Genomic DNA, 15,488 nt, shown 5'->3' with positions numbered 1-15,488 from the left:
AATTGAAGATTGACTCTTATGCTGATGATGATGGGGCCTGTAAACCAGCGGACGCGTTATAACGGGTATGGTACAGCCTCGTTAGTAGTAGGTGTTACCTATCTCGCATTACAGCGGCGACGCCGGCATTTTCAGCCCCTTCTGTGCCGACCCCATCTTTCGTGGCTTTGCTCCTCACCCGCTCCAGCTCCGTGATACGCCATGGACACTCCACGCTCTTTCCGTCCACGACATCGATACACTATGAGTAATTAGTTTGTCTTGTGGTTTCTTTCTGTTTTCCTCTCTCTCGAGAGGTCTTTAGCTCCTCCAGCTCTTCAATGGCCTGGACATCTCTACTTGGCTTCAATGTGAGAGGACTTCTTCGCTTGCTACGCGCTGCTGCAAAGGTTAGAGCTGGTTATCCGGAGGTGGTGGGCAATTGACACACCCTCTCTAGGGCTGAAGCATCGGTCACAGGCCAACGTCAACCTACAGCAGCATGGTGCCCGTGACAAGAATCATCCAGCTTTCTCATTACTCTTATTCTTTTCCTTTCTCTAACTCCTTTTCTACTTCTTTTTCCACTTCTTCTATTCCTCCCCCCCCCTCTCTTTGTTATGAATCCTGGTCTTTGATCACACCACCCTCCGAATTCTAAGCTCCTGAAGATTATATTTACGTCATTAGCCTCTGAAACCCTTCGAATGATCGAGGTATTGTTGGACATCTCTCTTCTGCCGGCTGAAATACTTGATTACAGCGCGCCTGCGCTCACCAGACCACTGCCTCAATCCATGCGTCAAGGCATATATATTGCCCTTACCACACTAAAGACCATTTTATCACACGCTGGTAGCAATAGAGTCTTCAAATCACCTTGCCCTTAGATGAGACCGTCTGGGCAACAGCTGTTCTGCCCACCAAGGCATGCGCAGTCAACTGTGTACTCCCCTCCCATCCACCTTGCCGCCGAGATCTCCCGTTGAAGGCAACTACAGGCCCAATCTGTCCCCGCTGTCCTAGTAGTGGAAGCCTTGACCGTTACAGTAAGGGATAGGGTAGACGGTGCTGTTGCAAAGCCGTATGACGCCTTTAACGAAATCGAGATTGCCGAAGCTTTGGTCAGTGTAGGTGTCGGAAGTGAACGGCGTGCTGGTCGGGCGATGGCTGCAGCCGGTGAGCAGACGCCCGGTGACCCGACGGACGAGCGGCTGTGACACGACGAGGCCATGCTGGCCTTCCGGGACGGTGAAGCTGAGAGTCTGACTATCGGAAGTCGTCCAACGCTGGGCGTAATTAACCGATAGAGACATGCTTAGGGCCACTTTTGCGAAGGCAACGTTAGCGGTCGAGCCAACAATAACTGAATTCCCAACGGAGTAGCCTTTAGCCACGGAAACAGTAGCAGTGCCTCCATGGGAGCTCAATATGGGCGAGATAGCGACATCCCAGTTAAGAAACTCCTCGTCAGACTCGACCTGGACCTCCGTGCTCCCTCTACAGTCACGACGGGTGAGGCCGCCCCCCTCAGTGACCCGCACGTTCATCTGGACGGTTTCGGGCGCAACACGCGCTAGTAGAGCGTCATACTCTGCTGTCTTGAGGATTCTGTGGGAACCGTCCTCGTTCACAGCGACGACGTCGTCGAAACTCAGAGGGTAAGGGGCTGGCTGGGAGACATCAACAGCTACAGCAACATTGAGTAGGTTGAATGTAGTGATGAGGAGCGACCGTCTCATCTTGTATGATATGTCAATAACAAACGCCCAGTCTGTTGATAGGTGGGCGGACGATGGGAAGTGATGGGAGCGAGAAGAAGTCAGCTAGTCGCGGGCTGGGTAAGAGAAACGAGCGTGAAGCGTAGGGCGCAGAGTAGTGAGGAGGCGAGATGTTTCTGGAGATGGACTAGACGACTGCGGCTATTCATATACTTTTAGACGTTGTGCTTTTGTTATTGTTTAATCCGTTGACGTCTAGTTTGATAAAACCTGTTTAGCAATAGTATCGACTGTCTGCTGCAGTAGGTACTGCGCAGACGATCTCATGCTGAGGCATATACGGCACCCAGGTCCAGACTAGCGGCAGCGGCGGGGCGACATAACGAAGCTTGCGAGCCAGACAGGGCCCTCGCTAGGGTTCGTACGGCTCGGCGACGACGAGTATCCTTGTTCCCGGCGAACGACCACTTTCCAGCAAAGGGAGCCTTTTGATAGGGAAGGTTCAAGATGATTTTGCCTTCCCTTTTCTTCGGATAGACGAAGCCTGACGCGCGGACAGTAGGAAACGACAGGCAGTACGCGCATGACTGCCATCACGGGCTGCTGGGCGTAACCTGGATTACTTTCGGGGCTGCCGAGGCGTTGCGAAGGACATGCCCAGTGGCTGCAAGAATCCTAATCGAGATTCTACTTAGTATAGTAAAATGGGACGGGGTTTCTGCAAAGGAATGTGCAGAAGTTCTGCTCGGTGACAGGGGCATTCCGTCCGAACACTAGTGTAAAATACCCTGTCCTAACGAATGCTGTTCATCAGCTGTGGGCCTCGGGGCCACGCTGCCCATGACCTTCGACGCTATAGCCTCTCGTCGTCGTATCTTTCACCTAGACGATGGGCAAGACGATGATAGATAGGTTTGCAATCAGATGGGTATATGCGCTTCGCATGTGAAGAAAGAAAGAAAAAAAAAAGAAAAAAGAGGGCTGTCTATTGTTCCACGTGGCTCCACAACAGCCATCTGCATCTAATGACGGCCGGGAGGGCGGAGTCCGCGAGACGAAAGACGGACATCAGAAGACGGAAATGAGCTTCGCTCTGTCCGGCGGCAACTCCAGCTACCAGGTAAAGAAGCGGACGTGCTCCTAGCAGCCCATAACTGGTACGTCTAGTGGGCGCGGTGGGCAAACACCATGAGCCACATGGAGCTGGATGCATGCCGCTTGGTGATTTAACACGCCGCTGAGCTAGCTACCAGGAGGGCTATCCCCTACCACCGGGCTGTGAATATAAAACCAGACGGGCCGCCTCGTGCCATCATGATCGAGGCTTCCGCTTGCCCTAATCGTACTCAAACTTATTGTTAAAGTGCCTCTCCACTTCTTCACTGCTGCTTTATGCAGCCTATCAGCCGGGCATAGCGTTTTTATCGTCCTACACAAACGGCCAGGTTCCACTTGTTGTTTCCCACGGTGCGACGGTAGTAGCGGAGCATCGAACCTTTCTGTGTGACGATGCAGCTGTGTTTCTTGCAGGCCGCCGCCGGCCTAGCCCTCCTTTCTGTCGCGTAAGTCCCAGGCATTCCTAGCTATTCCACCCGGGCTGTCTCGCCTAACGTCCCCAAAGTTCTGCCAACCTTCACGATAGCTGCGCGTGTCACAACAGCGGCTATCCCAACCTGCGTATCACCGCGAAGGCATGCGAGCTGTACGCCTCAAAGCAGCACCGGTGGGGAAAGGGCGACTTCGACGCCTCCTCTGGACAGGTATGATTATCTCTGGCGACCTGATCGGATAACAGCCCTAACGACTCAAATAGTGCGTGAAGTCTACCGGCAGCGACCAGATCGCAGGGAAAGAGTGGGAGGCTGCCTGCCGTGAGGCTGCTGATACCGGCTTCAAGTGCGCCGACGGGAAAGGGCTGTATTGCAAAGCGCCCCCTAATGAAGTTCGTGGGCGTTGCTGAGCGACTACTCGGGGGGCAGGCGACGGCATCTATCAGACTAATAGCACTTTCTTCTTTTTTATTTTTCTTTTCCCTCTCTCCTCTTAGCGTTTTAGGGTCTACTTGACGCGGGAGCCTGTAGTTGTACTATGTAACTGCTGAAGGACGCTAATCCATTGACCTATTCCAAACATACGGCGATCGACTTACGTGACTCGCTTAAAGGGGAATATCGATCACAACCAGTTTGCTACTACTCCGCATCCTCATCTACTGGCGTTATCCAGCAGGTGACGGGAGAGTACGGGTTACGGTCCTGTCTTTATACTATTTGGGAGAATAGGAGCACGTAATTGACGACGAAGATGTGGTTTCTATGGGCACCGTTAATTTTCAGGGTCCTTGGACCAATATATACTCACGCCGACTCTTCGGTCAGTGTGGAAGGACAAGTTTGCAGACACAGAAAGCAACACCGCAGGGCGTCCTCTGTCTATTGGGCATGCCCTCTCGCACTATTCGGGTGGGAACTGACTTATAAAAGCTGTCACTAACACTAATTGTTCCGCAGACTATTAGACCTCAGTAAAAGACCTCTCAACCTTGAATGTAACGTGAGGGGCCTCTAGTGTCCATTCCCCGCCGTCTGGATCTTATCAGAATCTTTGCCTGACTCCTTATTAGGAGAGTCCTCGCCCGGTTTCTTGCCAGACTACCAAAGTTCCATCTTCCGGTTCTGGCCTTCGACCAAGGCCGTTCCACCCGTACGGTCAGAGTGATCAGGACTCGGGGCGACCGTTCATGCGCGTTACACCTCGTGCAGATTTACTTTAGAGAGGAGATGGAACGCAGGAGCCGATGACCAGGGTTCCCACCTGGTCCTTACACTCTCATGTACGGCGATTCCATGATGGAGCTGATAGCTAGCAGTGTTATCAGCAGTTGACGGCAATGCCGAATGACCAAGGATGAATGAGCGTAGACGGGCACCCCGAAGAAGGCTGAGCTGGGAACAGTAGGGAGGTGGCCTGTGGTGGATTATGGTATATAATGTGTTAGCTCTATCGCTGATACTATCTCCCCTAGTTGGCTTCTTTACTACTGCTCTACTTGCTCTGAGATTGCCTGTTGTAATATTTTGACTTGGATGAGCTGACCTACACAGGTGGAGGTCAGATTTCCATCTCACTCTCTCTCACTCTCTCTCACTCTCTCTCACTCTCTCTCTTTCACTCTCTCTCACTCTCTCTCACTCTCTCTCACTCTCTCTCACTCTCTCTCACTCTCTCTCTTTCACTCTCTCTCTTTCACTCTCTCACAGAGTATGTGACAAACAAACAAACCAATAAAAGATATACAGCTATCCAGCCAACAGAAAAGATGCAGTATTCCGTTTCTAACGTGTGGTCTGTTGCACTTTGGGGTGCGTTCGCTATCCACACCGTCACGGCACAGAATGGGAAAGACCTCTTGCCGGGAGACAAGGACGTGTGGCAGGGTATGAAGGGCGTCGATGCCTGGCGCCTCCCCTCTGATACGGTCAAGACCGGAGGCAAAGACGGTTCAGGTCAGTAATAACTGCACGCCTCACTCGCTAGATCAGAGCCAGGAGCTTATGACTGACCAATAACCCAGTGACCCTCAAGGGCTCCAAAGATCGCGTGCGATGTGGTGTCGTCCCTTACGACAAAGATGGCAACGTTTGGATGATTCCGGCAAATGGCAACTTCGACCAGGTCGGCTACATCCTGCCTCGGGGCGGCTACGACTCACGCCATGATACCACGCTGGCTGATTGTGTGGTGCGAGAGGCGAAGGAGGAGGGCGGCCTCGTTATTGACGTCAAGTCTCTAGCCCCTCTTGGGCGCAGCAATCATGGGTCGGTGTACTGGTACAAAGGCAGTGTGACGAAGCATGTTAAGCCGACGGAGCCTCGGCCCCAGCCCCCGAAAGCGTTCAAGCTCAACGACGCGCGCAAGGAGATGCAGAAGCCGGCCGGCAACCCGAAGAAGAAGGCGGACATGCGGATGGCTCTCCATACCTCCGTCTCTGCGGACGACTCCAAGAATTATCGATCGACATTCAAGCCACTGGAGCGAGGTGGCCCGAGCAGACCGGCTGGCCCGAGCAGACCGGCTGGTGGCCAAGGCAGCCGCCAAACGAAGCCTACCCGGTGAAACCCCGAGCGAATCAATCAAAGGGCGCTCGCTCCATAAAAGGTAGTGATCGTAAAGGGGCGTCTAAAAGCATTGTTGGAATTGTCGAACCGACTCTTGAGGAATCTAGTGCGCCGCCTCAGTTTGAAAGTCAGATATGTGTTTCCATGTGGCGCGAGAAAATGTGGCTGGTCATGGTGGAATAGAACCCGACGTAGAGCATTGTTTTCTTTTGTACGCCATTTGTATAGCTCGCAATTGCTTATGGTATTTGGGAAGGAATTGGATAAGGCAATATATTATTGGATAACAACAAGGATGACCAGGAGCAAAACAAGCGGCCATTGGTCAGTATGACCAGCGTAGTGATAGCTTTGATTACCCTCACTTCGTCTCTGTCTCTCATCTCTCGTCTTATACCCGTCCTCTGTCTCTCTTGTCTCCTGATTTCGTTCCGGCTCCCAAGCCATCCACGACCTCTGAAAGGTGTTAACATAAAGCCTGAGGTATGCTGTGAAGCTGACTAATATCTCCTAGCCAAATGCATGAATCACACGTTTTGCGTCACTCATCATATAGGCGCGTTGGGTTTCACGATATGCGTTGGTTGGGGAAAAGAGATCGTGATATGTGGGGTTGGTTGTTGTGGCTCAACTTCGGTGTCTGTGAAAAAGCTGGAATCGAGCCCCTTCCGGCCGGCGCGGAGACGACTGCTGGGGTAACGGCGGTGTCAAGTCTCCGATCGAGGCTCCAGCCACGGGGTTCCCGAGGGCAACGGATGAGATTGCACTAGGCCCGCCCGACTTACCGACCCTCCGCACCCGCCCCCCCCTAACAACCCACCTCCGCATTAATTAGATTTTTGTTCCTTCCATCTGTTGCCTCTGCCGAGTGGGACCCTTTAGATTCTGCGACACTATATTTAGCGCATACCAGGTCTCCGGCTTCAACGAAGGTAGAACGTTGCGATGCTGGTGCTAGTTGACGTCCAAGCTCGTCACCTCGTAATTAGCTTACCTTTGGCCTAATCGGATATAAATACTCTCTTGCGCCCTGACTTCGGGGTTCCCGACACGCAGGGTCTAGCAAACCGTTGACTATACACTCATTGTCTGTGGCTCCGATATCCTTCCCCGAGATTTCGGTGCTGCCGTCTGGGAGTCCTCCGCCTAGCCTGCAGGAACATGTCAATTTCCTCGCAGGGCAACGTAGACCAGGCTTGCGGCTTGTTGCGGCTTTCACTCTTTCAATCCGTCTGAACCACCCGAAACCACCTTATACGGCTCGGAGAAGCCCTCGCAGGGGATCCTTCTCAGTATTGAGGTAAGGCAGGATGTTGTCAGTTATGTCGCCTGTTGGGGGATTTATCAGGAGGCCATCTTATCATTAGGATCTCGCATAGGGGCCTTGTCCGGCTATAAGTATTATTCGACCACCGCTTTCTGCTGCTGAAGTCCACCGGCCTCACGGCGTATTGCTCCTCACAAACATCGACTGTTTACCTCTCACCACAATAGGTACTGGGAACCGGGGCATCTGTCAACCCTAACAATTTTTTTCACCTCCTCCCCCCCGACTGATCAAAGCTTCGATGCGGTCTGCCATGTCCCACGGCTGGACGGCCAGCTTCTCGGGCCTGCTTGTGCTGTTCACCATAGTTACAAGCGTCCTGGCTCAGGACCTCGGCATTAAGCTCGACAAAAGCGCCTATGAGAACGCCCAGCGCGTTATCTACTCGTCTAAACTCACGTTCACAGCAGACACTGCTACGCTCTTCACAGACGACCAACTCTATGGGCTTGCCAGTCTGGCCCACACGCAAATGCAGTCCAAGTTCCGGGCCGACGGTATCGATCAAAACCTTCAGCCCAGCATGATGGCCGCTATGGCTCTCGGGAAGGACATCTACCTATCCTCCAGTTTAAAGGGTGGCTGGTTCGTGTATAACAAGTTCGCCGATTCGCGTTCCAAGCCGGAGGTCCGACTTGCTCTTGAGCAATGCCAGGCACAGCTACAAGCTTCTAAGAAAGTCCCCGTCAATAAAGAGCACCAGACCCGAGCGAGCTGTGCGGAAGTCTTCACAGTTCACCAGGTAAGTCTATCCTACTGCAGGTTGGCCACACCATGTCGAATGGTGGGTCTGCCGCTAGATGCTTACTCTTACTAACACGCCGTTTCAGTATAACTTGGATGATGAGGTGTCGCAGGAGGCGCGGAGACGGCCCCCAGCCACGCGCATTGTGGCCTTTGGAAAAGCAGGCATAAGTGGCTCCCTAGGACGTGAGTATTACACCCGTCTCACATTCTGTGGTGGGCAGTGCAGTCGATATGATGCTGATGAGATTGTGACATAGCACAAAATGCCTGCGGTGGTGGTGAATCTGTCAATGATAAGGGTTTGCTCACTTGGGGATGCAAGCAGTTCATGGCGAACGAAGGCATTACCGTGGCGCGGAAGCCGGCGAGAAATGCTAACTTGGGCCTTCCGAGGCCATTCCCCACATTCACGAAGAAGCAGATCAGCATAATCCCCGCTACCCGTCCGCGCCCTGCCCAAGGCAGCCGGCCAACTAGAGTGGGGCAGCCATCCCGGCCGACACGAGCTAGACAACCACCTACTCGGCCACACTAGCAGTCCCGTACGGATGGACCTATCGACCAAGTATGATGTTAGACTAGAGGAGGTTGTAACGGGCTCAGTGTACTACCGCCTGTAGACGATACGAGGAAGCGAGCCGTGTGGACATAGAGGTCACGGCATCAGTCGTGGTGGTGTATAGGTTAGAATATTTTCCGGCTCTTAGCCTGAACCGGTAGTCCGCTGTGAGACAGGGTTAGGCATATACTAAACCTGTTGAAAAAGTGCGATAGCTGGTCTAGTTCATATAGGCAGACCGAGACTGTAACACACATTGATTCAAAAAAAAAAAACGGAGTATCAGATAATAGAAGGGAAATGAGCGAGCGGCGCAAGAACACTTGGCCTTCCTTTTTATGAGCTAGATGATGGGGGGATTAAAACAGACCTAAAGGCAGCAAAGCATGCGGCTGTATCAGAGCTGGCTACCAGGAAATCGACAAGCACGCAATGGGTCGCAGAATAAAGACTGCTGCGAATAGTGTGTAGGCAAGTGACCGCTTCACCAAAGATGCTGGCGCGGCCAATGAGCAAGCCATGACAGGCGAAGAGGACGGCAAGCAGCTACTCCTGTCGGTAGCGCAGCAGAAACAAGGTCCTTATATATGGCTATCGGGATTGTATATAATACGTGGAAGAAATGCGGAAACGCAGGACAGGAAGACAACAGCGTAGAGATTATCACAAAGTTAATTACAAGGGACCTTCGCACGATGAAGAACGAGATAGGGACGGGCAATGGGCACATGGAGCTTCGTCCAAGAATAAAGATTCCAGGGAGATCAACGCAGCCCTTCCAAGAAGACACATACGTAAACTATGATACGGATTATCTCAGAAAGGAGCTATAGTCCTAGCGCAGCTACACACACCGGAAAGGGAAGGCTGAATTGGGACTTACACCAGAGTAGAGTATCTGCTTCATCGGAGTGTACCTAGGGACAAGCGGGAGAAACGGTGCGTTTTCTCTTTTTATTGCTAGACGGCACGGCAGTCCCGATTGATTCGCCAAAGGGAAACACGGAGACGGGACTCTAATCACATTCTCTGAGGAAAAAGGGGGCCTCCAACCCGAAGGACTAGTTGCCTTGTGTAGGCATTGTTAATTAAAACAAAAACCAGAGAATGAAGGGGGAAAGGAGAGGGAGAAAAAAAAAAAAGAAAAAGAAAAAGAAAACTGGAAAAAAGAAAAAGGAGTGAAAAAAACACACGAAGGAGCTGGAAGCGTATATCAGCCCGCACTGAAACGGCGGTAAACAACTTATATCCATACACCAAATAACGACGAAAGCTTAGAGGAAGGACCTCGACATGGTCTGCTACTAGCCCTATAAGCAACAGCAACGCTGAGACGCTGCGAGGTAGGTAGTGATATATATAGACACGGAGACAACACTAACAATAAGGCCTTTCAGGGGGCAGAACACAAAGATGTGAAAAGAATAGTGGAGACTATATCGATACTGGTCTGAGTCCTGAATGTCTTGGTCGGGACGCAGCTAACTAGGCGCGTATCTATATATGTGCGTGGAAAGATTCCTTCCATCTCATCCAGGATCCTTCAAGGTTCTCTTAACGTCTCGCGCTGCAGAAGCAACAGAAGATCCAGATGTGCGCTAGCTGGACGTCATTGCTCTTGCAACAAAGATTGCTCTGAATTACCCCTTACGCTTCACAACGCTCGGCGCTAGTGTATTGGAAATATAGTGATATGTAGCTTGGCGCTGCGAGCTAAAGCGGGCGGATGCAGCTTCTATAATGCTAGTAGGGCTGTATAAAAACCCACCAATTAACCTACACTAGCTCTCCTCTCCGTCTTAGCCCCATGGTCTGTCCCATATCTTTAATGCCTGAGACACGTCCCTGTTAGCGGCCCTATAAATGCTTCCCCCTCACTGGAGATTTACAGACGAAAGTAGCAGTTGAAGTATTTTGGGAGAGATTACATGATTCTATTGGCGAGTGAGAGGCGGGCACTAAAAGGGACATGTCTCAGTTATGGAGAAGATAGCCTGTCTTGTTCAGAGCGCATCGTACGACCCTCCTTAGTAGTCCTGCAGACGCGAGGGAGCCCCCCTCTTCTTATACATTTGTGGTGGCTTGCAGCGATAGCGAACACGCCCCGAGGTAGCCTATCCACGCTCCTGGGTTGATCAGCATGAATACCGATTCTGCTAGTAGTAGTATTCTATCCAGAATCCTACTTATAACCGCTACGATATCTGAGGGCACTGCCTTTCTCTGCCTCTGCATTCTACTCCGTGGGCACTAGACTCCCTCATCTGTCTTGTCCTGCAGAGAGAGTTACTACCTGACTTTCTATCTTCCACGCCAACGGTTCCTACACCGCAATGACGGCGATGTGTCACCGTTGACCGAAAAGGCCTTGACCTTACCGCTCGTGGGCAGGCAGATAAACCTCCTGGTTACTACTACTGGTAGACTCACAAGATCCACTATAAGACACATATTTCACAACCATCTCAGAGCGATTGGGTTAGCGGTGGCCCATCCTAGCACAGTGTCCGCACGTCAGAGGGCTTGCGTACTGATCCGCCTTGGGTTTTGGGAGCCGCTGGCATGTAGATATCACTTCTGGGGGCGTGATCGCCACCAAATTACATCATTTCGGGGTACCGGGCCCTCTGCCGACATAGAAGAGGCCTTCGGAAGCTAGTCAAGCGCATGTCTGACCCTGACCACGAACACGAAAACAATTAGTTCATGGATCTCTGCATCGCTTCGCCGGTGGAGCCTGCGTTGAAACCATCCGCTTGCTGTCTGCTGCGGTCCGGCGCTCTAGCTATCGCATCAGCGTTGTTGTCCGGGTCATCTAAGTTATCCGGTATTTGACAGGAGGGTTTCGCATCCTCTTTAATACCCGGTCGTCGTCGCCTACTCCGTTGCGTTTCCGACGATAGTGATAAACGTCGAATCCAGCCATTGGAGAGTCTATTATGTCGCGCGACAAGGTGGGTCGTGCTGATGCCACGTAGCAGTTGCGGAGAAGTACCGTCCGCAAAAGGAAACATCCATCTCCAAAGTTATTGCAACTGTTGTCTCTAGATCTGGCATCAGTGTTGGTCTGGGGGGGATGACGCGACCTTGCCTTCTCTTGGAACCTCGCGTGAAGAACAAGGTCTCTCTAGGGGGGTTGTTTAGTACAGCTGAATTGATGCAGGTTGATATGTAAGACTACGCTACATACCCTAGTTAATTGCACGTCTATATGTACGCATATACATACATACGTATATAACATACATACGTATATACATACATACGTATGAGTCTTAACAGTCTGCTGGCAGGCTCGGGCGTGGTTCTACGACGACAGGCAATGGCGTGAACAGGACGAGAAAAGGTCTCCGCGGCGACCAGGTCTCTGCCAATGATCGTTTAGGCTATGGTAGACACGTTGGGCAGGAGTCTGCGCTAACCGAAAGACTACTTGAAGGGTATCTTCTTCCAAACCAGTCCAAAATTGCTTTACAACCCTTTACAGCACTCACTATTACGACCAACCCAAATCTATCAGTTCATCACGCCGACTAGGCAGCCCACTCTTCTCTCTTTTCTTCCATCCCCCTTTTGCTCTTTTTTTTTTTTCCCTTTTTTTTTTCTGTGTTTTTTCCGTCTTGGGTTCCTTGAACGGGCTCATGAGTAAAACTCTCATCCTATCTTCAATCGCCTCATTCATCGCGATGATCGTTATAGTTACGTTCTGTGTCAATGTCGGAACCATGAGACGTGTATGTAAGCTGCGCCTTCCGGTGCCAATGCAGCCTGATAGTCTCTTCAGAATAGGCCTTAAAACAGTTAGACATCATACAGACCGGGCCTAAGGCAGAACTGACATAACATAAAGCCAAGGTTAGATAGAAGCGAGCTCAGTGCGCAAGGCGCAAGTCTATATTCACAGAAACGTAGAAGAATGCCTGGCCGTCTATGTGTACGGCCAGAGACTACGGGGAGCGAAGGCATAGTAGTTGTTTTAGAAACGGCGCGGCGGCGATAGTCTATTGCGGATCAGTTAGGGCACTATGGACAGTGTGTGTGTTGATTGAGCTACAAACCACAGCTCTGTTAGTGCCTCTAGTCGTCTCACGGTTGTGGGTAGGAGAGCACCCGACTAATTTAGTACCTACGGTGCCCTGGCGCCATAAGGGCGTCCGCTTACAATCGATAACCCCGGATTTCGCGGGTCGATGATTCAAAGACGCTTCGAGCCACCAACCCGTACCCTTCGGCACTTTGACCACCTCGTTCCCTCTAAGACCCGACATCTGCCCCTATGTGTGGATTCGGCGGAGGAGATGATTCCTTGTTTGGTGGCGGCGCTGGACATGTATCCCAGGGGCCGAGAAGATCACAGCTTCTGCGATCGTCTGGACTGCGACTTCGACGCGGTGGGATCTTTCCTCAACAGGGACGTCCCATTTCAAGGACAAGCTCACATCCACGATTTAGGTCCGTAGGGGCCGACCCTGGACAGCATCTACCTCTAAGCCTGGGCCCTGAACCGACTAACCACGACGGTCACACATCCCTATTAAGTGGAATAGGGACGCGGGCTCCGGATTGGTGGAAATATAACACCTAGCCGCTTGCCCGGTTGCTTCCACCGGAAGCCAATCAACGAGCTACTGGAGCGCGGCGCCAAAGTGCAACCAGTAGAGGCCACACCTATAGAGACTCCTCTTCTTCTGCAGCCCGCCAGGGCGGGGGCCTGATACAGCTCTGGCATGTACTGGACGAATTTTCGGCGACGGCCGCAGCCTCTGGCCCGGCTAGTCGGCTTATATCCGCTGGCGGGAACTTCTGTTACGCAGGCGTTGTTCATCAACGCAAGGGCATCGGTGCAGTCAACGACACGAACGCCGAAGCTCTGGATAATGAGCCTGTTTGTGACCGTGGGATATCCATGGCAAGCACCTTGTAGATGCTTTGCAGCCTCGGCGAGGGCGTGTTGTCTGAAGCGAATGCCGTGTTCGTCGCAGCTAACACGCGTCAATATTCCCCCCTCGGACCTGGTTCCGCCGCATCGGCCGCTAGCTCATAGGGAACGTACCTGATGATGTAGAAGAGTCCATTAAACTTGATGATCATGCTCTTGGCCCCGGCGGCATTATAGCGGCGAACCTCGTCGATGGTGGTCGTTCGAGCCTCGGCCCTCTGGGCGGTGAGTCGCGCGCGCTTCGGCGCGACGTTCGCGGCTGAAGGCTGCCTGCGCTTCGCCGCACTCCGCCCACACTGCCGAGCCAGCCCTTCTGACGCGTTTGTCACACTCCCGACGAGATAGGTCGAGGCCGTCTCATGGCCTAGGCACGCGAAGCGGTGTCTGTCACGGCCAGTACTCTGGCAGGCCTGCTGGACCTGCGGAGATGGCAGCACGACGACGGAACCGGGCGCGACTTCATGGAAGGCTCCCGAGGCCGCTGTGGATGTCCCGGGCGGACCGTCCGGGGGGGGCCGAGCCCCGTCCTCCGGCGGGGATCGACATACAGCGGCCGACGGTCTCATAGTCAGCCCTCCGACCGCGGCAGGAAGCGAGTGTGTCCGGGGCGCGACGGCATTGTGGGGTGCGGCAACATCGGATCCTCCCCCAAACTGAAGGTCGCTCGCCCGACCTGTCGCTCGGGCGGGAGGTTTGCGTTCCGGGACGCCTTCGCCCCACCCCAAGCCGACTATCGGCATGATCTTGCTCGATAATGGGAATCGCCGGTGGTGGTGTAAGAACACCTCTCTCTCCTGCCAATCGACAGTCTCTAATGACCGGTCGCGATCCAGTTGGATCTGTTCGAGACGCCCGTGCCGGATCTCACCTTGATAACGGCATAATAGTTCGACGACATCTGAGGGCAACACCTGACGGCTGATGAATTGGGCCTGGTTTGCCAGGTCGATTCGAACGCTCTGCTGCGCGCGATCGCAGGCGGCCCTAATACGTTCTCTTGCCTCCTTGAACTGCAGCCTGTTGCTGTCCAAGGTGGCGAACCAAGTGTTCCGCTCCTGCTCCAGTGACTCGCGTTCGTTCTGCTCCCGAGATCCGGGATCAATACGGCCGTGTGTTAGCATGCCGGCGGTCCCGCGGTTGAATTCGAACATTGGTAGCGGGTTATCTATCGTTAAGGTGAGGTAGCAGTGGCTGAACGTGAGCTGTGTGTCGGTCTGGGCAGTAGGCTGATTCCCATCCAGCAAACCGCGGATGCCCAGCCCGGTCTCCCTACACCCGACCCTCGCTTCTCCTTAGCGACGGGGCAATGCGCACATAAGAGATGGTCCAGGCCAGACGGTCTCGGCGGTTGAGCTGCCGCGTTCGAAGTCGGCGATAGCGAGGAGCCTCCCGACTCAGCGGCCCTGCTTAGATATGTCAGATACAATCGAGATAACCTCAATCACAGGATCAGAACACCATATACCTTTCAGCTAACAGAGAAGCGCAGCTGGGGAAGTAAGGCCCCGGAAGGGAGAGCTGGCCCTCGAGAGGATAGGGGGAGCCCAGTCTAAACGAGCTTCCTAACAGACACCGTAGTTGAGGTAGGAGTGGATACGGAGGTAATAACGACAGAATAGTCCGCTTTGCTCCTGTGCGTGTCTGCTGCTGCTGCTGCTGCTGATGATGATGATGATGATGATGGAAACTGACGGCGATGTCCTCTGCTAAATCGGATTGCTAAAGGCCCGCCGCGCGCCTTATGTCGCGCGAAGCTTTTTCCAGCGTGTGAAGTGTGGTGATGCTGGACCCCCTGCCTCATGGGGCCCCTCCCCTGCCGGCGGTCCATGCCGGCGGTCCCTGCCAAGCGACATGGGGACTAGCCTCCACTGTACGGATACATGAAGAGCTATACATAGTATGTGGACTGGTAAGTAGTTAAGCTAGCTGGGTCGGCGGCTGGTAGCACCCATAGCTCCATGAGACCCATTCTCCTGTATAATTACCTGCGGCTAACTGAACCTGCGACCCCATACAAGAGATGAGCTCGTGGCGGCGTCCAGCGAGCATTTACCCGAAAGACTGAGATGGTTCGACGATGCAGGAAACCTGCGGCGCG

The 15,488-nt window shown here is 53.0% G+C and overlaps 5 protein-coding genes across 5 annotated transcripts; 3 read left to right on the top strand and 2 right to left on the bottom strand.

The window, feature by feature from the left end:
• Window positions 1-1,001: 1,001 nt before the first annotated feature.
• CGCA056_v009016 (uncharacterized protein) lies at window positions 1,002-1,721 on the bottom strand (the record flags this gene model as incomplete). The annotated part of the gene is made up of 1 exon (XM_037324263.1): window positions 1,002-1,721. One exon carries the CDS (start codon window positions 1,719-1,721, stop codon window positions 1,002-1,004), a length of 720 nt encoding a protein of 239 aa, XP_037177412.1.
• A 1,488-nt stretch (window positions 1,722-3,209) lies between these two features.
• CGCA056_v009015 (uncharacterized protein) lies at window positions 3,210-3,660 on the top strand (the record flags this gene model as incomplete). Its single annotated transcript, XM_037324262.1, has 3 exons — window positions 3,210-3,262; window positions 3,322-3,460; window positions 3,514-3,660. The coding sequence occupies 3 exons, from the start codon at window positions 3,210-3,212 to the stop codon at window positions 3,658-3,660; spliced, it is 339 nt and encodes a 112-aa protein (XP_037177413.1).
• Window positions 3,661-5,019: 1,359 nt separating this feature from the next.
• Window positions 5,020-5,816, top strand: CGCA056_v009014 (uncharacterized protein; the record flags this gene model as incomplete). Its single annotated transcript, XM_037324261.1, has 2 exons — window positions 5,020-5,206; window positions 5,275-5,816. 2 exons carry the CDS (start codon window positions 5,020-5,022, stop codon window positions 5,814-5,816), a joined length of 729 nt encoding a protein of 242 aa, XP_037177414.1.
• A 1,582-nt stretch (window positions 5,817-7,398) lies between these two features.
• CGCA056_v009013 (uncharacterized protein) lies at window positions 7,399-8,427 on the top strand (the record flags this gene model as incomplete). Its single annotated transcript, XM_037324260.1, has 3 exons — window positions 7,399-7,887; window positions 7,976-8,075; window positions 8,150-8,427. 3 exons carry the CDS (start codon window positions 7,399-7,401, stop codon window positions 8,425-8,427), a joined length of 867 nt encoding a protein of 288 aa, XP_037177408.1.
• Window positions 8,428-12,985: 4,558 nt separating this feature from the next.
• On the bottom strand, window positions 12,986-14,541 carry CGCA056_v009012 (uncharacterized protein; the record flags this gene model as incomplete). The annotated part of the gene is made up of 2 exons (XM_037324259.1): window positions 12,986-13,433; window positions 13,505-14,541. The coding sequence occupies 2 exons, from the start codon at window positions 14,539-14,541 to the stop codon at window positions 12,986-12,988; spliced, it is 1,485 nt and encodes a 494-aa protein (XP_037177409.1).
• Window positions 14,542-15,488: the final 947 nt, after the last annotated feature.

This window comes from Colletotrichum aenigma, assembly GCF_013390185.1.
Source record: "Colletotrichum aenigma strain Cg56 chromosome Unknown KSG_Cg56_contig05, whole genome shotgun sequence".
NCBI classification, from domain to species: domain Eukaryota; kingdom Fungi; phylum Ascomycota; class Sordariomycetes; order Glomerellales; family Glomerellaceae; genus Colletotrichum; species Colletotrichum aenigma.
This window is presented reverse-complemented; position numbering and strand designations above follow the sequence as displayed.